This window comes from Phaenicophaeus curvirostris, chromosome 17 (assembly GCF_032191515.1).
Source record: "Phaenicophaeus curvirostris isolate KB17595 chromosome 17, BPBGC_Pcur_1.0, whole genome shotgun sequence".
Taxonomy (NCBI): Eukaryota; Metazoa; Chordata; class Aves; order Cuculiformes; family Cuculidae; genus Phaenicophaeus; species Phaenicophaeus curvirostris.
This window is the reverse complement of record NC_091408.1, coordinates 9,389,985-9,397,567: the sequence shown is the minus strand read 5'-3', so window position 1 is coordinate 9,397,567 and position 7,583 is coordinate 9,389,985. Positions and strand designations below refer to the sequence as shown.

General features: G+C 48.6%; 1 protein-coding gene across 1 annotated transcript; it reads right to left on the bottom strand.

Moving 5' to 3' along the window:
• Positions 1 to 313: 313 nt before the first annotated feature.
• GP1BB (glycoprotein Ib platelet subunit beta) lies at positions 314 to 2,679 on the bottom strand. Its single transcript, XM_069871121.1, has 2 exons — positions 2,619 to 2,679; positions 314 to 1,794 (listed from the first exon to the last, which is right to left on the bottom strand). Exon 2 carries the CDS (start codon positions 1,786 to 1,788, stop codon positions 1,225 to 1,227), a length of 564 nt encoding a protein of 187 aa, XP_069727222.1. The 5' UTR covers positions 1,789 to 1,794; positions 2,619 to 2,679; the 3' UTR covers positions 314 to 1,224.
• Positions 2,680 to 7,583: the final 4,904 nt, after the last annotated feature.

The following is a 7,583-nucleotide window of genomic DNA, read 5'->3' as shown; positions in this document are numbered from 1 at the left end:
TGCTCCTCACCACTGAGCTCTGTTTTGATGTGATGTGAGGGCCTCAGAGGAGAACTGGAACACCCTTGAAGCAGGTGTACTTGTACCAAGAAGCACCCTTCCAATGTCATGCAGTTAGAGAAACCCCACATATAGACTGGCCCACTGTGGATGCTGGTCTGAGTTTGACCCTGCCGTGCACATGTCCACCTACTGTCAGTGTTCGTTCATCTCAGGACAACATTTAAGCATAAGGGAGCATGAGAACAGCCAGGGAGTGTGACAGAGCAGAAGACACCTTGTGTAAAACAGAAAAATAAGTAATTTGCATCATCATGCATCATTCTTTTATTTCAATTTTACTTCCTTCCAAAATTAATTAAGGGCCATCGTAACCAGCAGTAGACATATCAGAAGGTTTGCAGTTTGAGTCTCTAAAGACAAGTGGATCTCTTGTGACAGGTGCCCTACAAGCACAGTTGGAAGGAGCCTCTGGTCTCAACAACTCTTGGCTTCAGGGTGAACTTCTGGACATTCAGGGCCCCAGTCTGACTCAGTTCATGTTGAAGTCAGTATTAAAAGCATAAGTAGATTATAAGGAATGAAGATAGGGTAAAGGGGTAGGCTTCTAAACATTCCCTCCCCAAGAAGAAATGCATCCAGAAGGAAGAAACATCCTTTTCCTTTTACTGATGGAAAACTGAGGCAGGAGAAGACTAAGTAACTCGTCCAAAGTCACTAAGGCAACCTGTGGGAACACCAAGGAAACTGTATTTCTCCGTTTCCCTAGTCCAGTACCTCACCTGTTCACTGTCCATCTCTGGCCTTACCTGACCCAATGCAACCAGAAGCATCACGGAAAGCATGGCTGAAACACTATAGCACAAGGATGAGGCACCATAGCCCCTACAAGCTGATGAGGAGTTCGAGGCAGTTCTGGTTACTGTGGTTCATGATTTCCTTAAACTACTAAACCAGAACTCCCAGCTCAGCAAAGGAATCAAGATCATGCTAAAGAATTTGAAGCATTAAAAAACACAAGGTCAGATCTTTGGAAATACAGCAAGTGTCTGATCAGTTCAAGTCCTGCTCCTCACTGCAGTCAGGATCAGATGCTGCACTGAATTGTCCCCTCTGGACATCACGAACCAGATGGCCTTGGCACAGCATCACCCAAGGGAGAGGGAGGGTCTTCAGTCTGGTATTGTAGGTGCTTCTTGAAGAAGACACCCAGGTGTCTACATGCTAGTGTAGATCTTGGATGGTGCTTCGGGCTTCAGCAGCCATTCTCCGAAATTTCTGCAGGTAGACAATGATGAAGATAACGAAGATGCCCTGGAGGAAAAGGAGGATGAAGAGACAGAGCTGAGAGAGGAGAGCCAGGCTGCAGTACCAGTACTGGCATGTGGAGATGATCTCATCTTCTGCCAGATAGGCAATGATCCGGTCCTGCAGGTGAGCTGGGGAGGTGCATCTCACATCCCTGTATAAGGTCCGGTTCTGCTGCCACTGGAGCCAGGAACGCAAGTAGAGGATGTCACAGTTGCATTCCCAAGGGTTGCCCTGTAGGTAGACTACCTGGAGGCTCTGCAGGTTGTCAAAGAGCCCACTGGGAATAGAGGTGAGCCTGTTGTAACCAAGCTGGATAATTTCAGCTGAAGGGCGGAAAGCAGCTGGTAGTTCTGCTACAGTTAGGCCTTTTGATGTGCAGTCAATAATGTTGGTGGCACACTTGCATGGCACAGGGCACATGGGTATCACGAGTGGGAGGAAGCCAAGGAGGGACAAGAAGAGAATTCCGCTGTTCATCTTCACCTGCAAACAATCCCCCAGTGAAACAGATGAGGTGGAGACCAGGCAAGGAGACACCACAACCCACGTCTTTGTTCTGAGTTCGAGTTTCTAAAGTTGGGTGAATTTGGTGTCCTTCATAGGAGATGTGAGAGCTCTGAAAAAAAGAGAGTTAAAAGAGGTGTACAAATTCTTGGTCTCTCGTTATGGGAGAGGGAATGCTCCTGGTCTTCCAACCCTGGATTTGAACAGAAGGCTACTGGGAGCCTTAGCTGCAGCCATCAAATTAATTTTCACTAGTCCTCAGGAATGTACAGGAGCTGCTTGTATTCTCAGCATTACTGGAGGTGTGTTACTAGGATAGCTGCGAAAAAATTTACATCAGGGAATCAAAAATTAGAATATGAAGCTGCTCATGCACTATCATAGTTCTCAGTTATATCTGTAGGTAAGGCTTTGTTCATGCACGCTGCAAGAAGAGATACAGAAATAGATTTACCATTACCGCAAGTAAAAAATAGCCTTTCCAGTTTTGAAAAGAAGTGATAAATGGTCCTTAAGCAGCAGCGAAGGCGCTGACCACTGAGGGTGGAGGTCAGTGGAGTTTTCCATGCCAGACATTGTGCCAACAGGTGAATAATCTCCTGGAGCTGTGACTGTGCTGGGAGACATGGGTCAATGACCCATCTTTGTATTGCAGCCCCACACCACTGTTGAACACCAGCTGCCAGAAGTTCTTTAGGAGAACTACGCATACCTGCCACAAAGCAGTGTTTTCTGTGCAATCTGTCAAGCCAGTGAAAGAAAAAAAAACCCTAGAAGAACAGAAGGTAGCTTTGTTGACTTACCAGGGTAGTCCAATCCTCGCTTTCTTGCTGGCTTTACAGCACAAGTAGAAAGTTTTAAGGCAGTCCAGTCAGTGCAAGAGTGTTTGCAGCTGCATAGCTGAGGTGCCGGATAATCCCCCTGCAGCTGGCTGGCAAGATAAGAGTCAGGCTCATCCCAGGGACACCTCCCACATGAGGCCTTCCTGCAAGTTTGCTGCATGTCACCGGAACATGAGGCTTCATCGAGCGAGTCTTCCAAGAAGCAGGAGCTGGCAGTGCTTGCAAGAACATGTTTGCTGGGATAGCTGCTGACGGTATCAATAATTGTGATTCTGGGCCCAAATGCTCAGTCTGACAGAAACATTGCGAAGTCTCAATTCCAAAGTAGTAACTCAAAATACATTTCAGCCTGGAAGGTGACGTTACTGGTTTGTACTGCACTCTCTGGGCATGGTGGCCTTTGGTTTCCCGTCTCATCAGGAAGACTATATTTGGCAGAATGGTGAGAACTAGCACTTTGCAGCGTGCTGACCCCTCAAGCAGTGACACAAATCTATTCCTAACTAGCAGTGGAAGAGCTGCAGAAAGAAACGGACTTTCAATGACCACACTGGTGTCAATAGCTGAGCCAAGAAGAAAGATCCTTCAGGCACTGGCATCCTCTCGTGATTGTTACAGGAGTAAAATGTAACTGTTTCAATGTCTACATCAAAATAAACTAGTTAGATTCACAGGAAGGATGACCAGCTGGGACAGACAGTGCTCTGAGGAGCTGCTCTTTTGATAGCCAAGTGAGTTGGCAGCTATCACCAAGTGCAGCTTGCAGTTCCTGAGAAAGACTGACCACATCCTTTATTCAGAAGCTGCATTACACAAATATTTGAACAGGTAAGTCCAAGGGCCAAAATTACATTTAGGCAGAATCTTGTCTTGTAGGCCATCACGTATTCACAGACATTGTTCTGCCGTCATCTGACTCTAGGCATTGGCTACGCTTCTTAGGACAAGGCCACCAGAATTACACTGCAAAACTGTTGCCCTGTTGGGACCAACTCTCTATTATCTTGTACTGTGCACATTGTATAGAGCAGAAATGATCAACACCCTGAACATGCTGATGTGAAAGAGAATTTAGAGTGTAAACAACAGCAGAATTTGGCCCTAACCAAGGGAGGATCTGTGACGCTCTAAACAAAACAATAAACTTTAAACTTCTAGTAAGTCAGAGCAGATCATTCCAGTTGTTTCCCTATGGCAGACAGGCAGAGTGGGAAAGAGATCTCAGGCTATCAAAGGAACTCAGTTCTTCTTGCAGGACCTGCCTTCCACTTGGGAGCAGATTGACTACCGCAGAGCAAGTTTGCTCAGCAATGGCCTCAGCCCATGCATTTGGTGCTATGTTTATTCACAGGTCCGTGTTCAGGGCAGGAGTGGCACAGAGCTGATCTAGAGCCATCCCAGCTCTGCACGCAGCAGACTCAGCGATGCTCCTTCGGCTGCTTACAAAACGGATTTCCTGGGACCGGATCCTGCCCAGCTGCCTGTGGCTAATTTAAAAGCCTCTCCTAGGAGCAGCTTAAAGATAGAAGAACTTCAGGATCATCTTGTCTGGCTTCTGATAAGCACAGGCCAGAAATCCCATGTAGGAAGCCCTGCCTGGAGCCTTCTCCAACAGAATTGGATAGAAGGAGAAACAGTGTTAGTTTTGTTCTCTCTTGCTTATAATTTATCACCAGTCCTGCTCAAGGGGACTGAAAATTAAACAGAAAGAAGTTGGTTTTCTGAATGTATTTATTTCACTGATCAATTCAGGTAGTAAACATTATTATTAATAATAATAACAATAATCATTTAATAAAATGGATATGTTTTAAAAGGGTGTTTTGTTCACAATGACAAAATGTTCAAAACAAATTTACAAAAAAATATATATATTATAATGACCCAACTGATGGACAGGAAACAAAGAGCCTAGGAATGGAGCAGGGGGTGAGGAAGTCACATGGCAGGAACAAGCCAGCGTTAAAGCACTGTGGGGTTTGTGAGGAGAGGCAGGGAACGCCACTGCAGAGCACGAAGAGCGGGACCCCCTCCTTCTCTGGGGGGAGACATGCGGGAAGGCAGCAAGGACTGCACAGGCAGGACCAGCACAGCAGTGGCTGAGCAGGAGTTCACACCACGGCTCTCTCCCCAGCCAGGCCCAAGGTCTGAGCCGTGGTACCAACAGCCCCAGCTGCAGCTTGGGCCAGCTCTGCAGCGACTCACGCAGCAGGGCCAAGCTTGGGAATGTCCCTGGGGATGCAGGGGTCGCTATGAGCCTGTGGTGGGTTGCAGGAGGGGAGGTGTTAAATTACTTTCCTATCCACGCTTCGCAATGCCAGAGCTAAACACCCAAGATACATTTTTTCAGGAGCCTCTCCTCTGCTTACTGCACAGCTCACTGCAGCAGTACAAAACATTCCTCCTTTAATAAATAGATGCCACTTTCCAGGACAGATCCTGAAGCTCTGGTGTCCCACAAAGTCAATCTCTAATCCCCCAAACTCTGGTGCTCTAGGCAGGGAACTTCCTACATGGGGATGGGATTTCAGCAGGAGCTCTGTCCCTCTCCAGAAGCTGTCTCTGGTGCCTCACTCTGTGCATTTTTTACTAAGTGCAACTTGAATCATCTTTGCCAGCTGGAAACCCGAAGGCTTCAGCTCTCTGTAGAGGAAAGAGTTGTGACTATTGACATGATGGAGGAGCGTGTGCGCTGAGCTGATGGAGGCTTCCTCACCCAGAGGGACAGGGGCAGATTCACCCTCAGCAATCCTGCCTTGCCTGTGAGCAGAGTGCCTCATGCTCTCACCAGCACACAGCACTTCTGCACACAGCCCAGAATAAAAGCTGCCAGCTCCTCTATGTCCATGCCAAAGGGTTGCGGTCTCCTTTAGCTTCTAGGAATGAACGTGTTTGAAAGAGGAACATCTCCAGATGCACGGGGCTCATTTGCAACAGAACATCCTCTTCACGGACAAGACTGTGTAACAAAACAGGGGACAGGGACTGCAATGTGTTCACCATTATGCATGGATAAAGCTGAGAACTCAGCAGTTCTCCTGCCTCAAAGAGCAGCAGAACAGCTCCAGAAAAGCCGGAGGAAGCTCCTGTTTCAGGCTACTCCACTGTTCAATTAAGCACATCACACCAAGAAAGGTTGTGTTTCCTCCTTAAGCACCTTGGTCCTGCATTTTACTGAGGACAACCTGAACCCTTCCCGTCTTCTAGGCTGGCACTGCTGCTGTCACTCACGAGCCCAAGGAAGAATGAAAGGAAAAAAAACCATTATTGGACACTGCTCTTGCCCAGCTTGCACATTTCTGCCAAGGGGCTTCCACCCTCACTTGGTCCTTCCACCCTGTGCCAGAGTTTCTCCGCGACCCCTGCAGCCCATGTTCTGGCTACGAGGGGCTCTGTACAGTGAGTAACTGTAACCAGCCAACCCCCTGACCACCTGGAGAAGCCCCGATCAGGACTTTAAAGCCCCATGGCGGGGAACCAGATAAACACAGCACCTAATAACAGAATTTAGAGCCTGGCTATTCATGGCCAACACTGTGCTTCCTACCCAGGGAGCTCTGCTGGGAAGAGACTGACACGGAGGAGCAGATACAAAGAGGTGAAGGGGACAGAGGAATCCAGCCGAGAGGCAGAGGAGCAGGAGGACCCAGTCCATGGCAGCACTCTCTGGAGCTGGAGGGAAGAGCCAAGTGTCTGTCCCTCCAACAGCCTGGATTCCCGGCAAGCGCAGCAGTGTTGCTGGTGATGCCTGCCCTGTCAGGCACATCACGCTCTGGGGTTCTGCGCTGGCAAGACTCAAGTTAAAAATACTGCAGGAAGCAAGAACAGGACAGAAGCTGCTGCCCAAAGAGTGCTCTTATCTTTGCCCAGCAGACCCACCAGCCTTCCCAGCACTCAGACAGGAAGAGCTGGAGACAATGAGAGGGGGAAGAGCTGAGTCCCAGGGGAAGGGCAGGGGAGCGAGTGCTAAGCCTACTGGGCTGTGTTCAACCCCTCTCAGTGACACCCCTGAGCCCGCCACACTGACCCAAGATCTGCCTAGAAAAGTGGCTCATGGATCTCTGGTACAAGCCTACAAAACCTGCCAGGAGTTTCCCAGGAGAAGCTCAGAACCACAAAGCCTGGAATTAGGGCACATCTATGCACTTGGGGTTGAATTTCCGCCCTGGGGTTTCTGCTCTCTCCAAAGCAGTCCCAGCCAAGCACTCTGGCTGCCATGGTGCTTTTCCGAGCAGATACTGGAGACACACTGCAGCTGGAGGACCAGAGTAAAACCATGAGATACCCTTTTACCCAGCTACTTCAGGGCCCTGGGGCTCCTCTGCCATGGGAGGAAACTGTGGCTGGGAAAGTGCTCACTCTCATCATCACCTCCTTGCAGGCAATAGTCAACAACTCACTTTCTCTCCCAGAAAGACATAACTGAGAGCAGTAGAAGATGTTATCTTCTAATTAACCTCAAGAGACTCAATCCCTTGCTGCTCAGTGCAAAGATCCTGGAGTTTCTTGATAGGAAAAACAAAACCAACCAACTAAACAAAAAACCCAGGAAAGAAACCGGGACCCTCAAGCCGGCCAGTGCACAGAGAAAGCTGCAGCCCCATCTCTTTAGGCCAGAGCTGGCCCAAGCAGAGGAGCCCCAGCAGCACAGCTCGAACTCACAGGAGGGTACAGCTGCCTTCACAACGCTTGTGCTGGCCCCAGACAAGGGGAATGGGGAGGGGCGGCTCAGCACCTCAGCTGGGAGTAAACATTTACGTGCATTGACACAGATACTCTTCAAGTTCGTACACCAGAGAAACCAGGACTTTATATACCAGAGCATTCCCAAACAAGAGATTAGTACATGGGAAAGGGAGACCTTTTTCTTTTCTTTTCTTTTTGTGGGATGCCTTAGAGACTTCCCAGGCTATTTCCTTCAAAAAA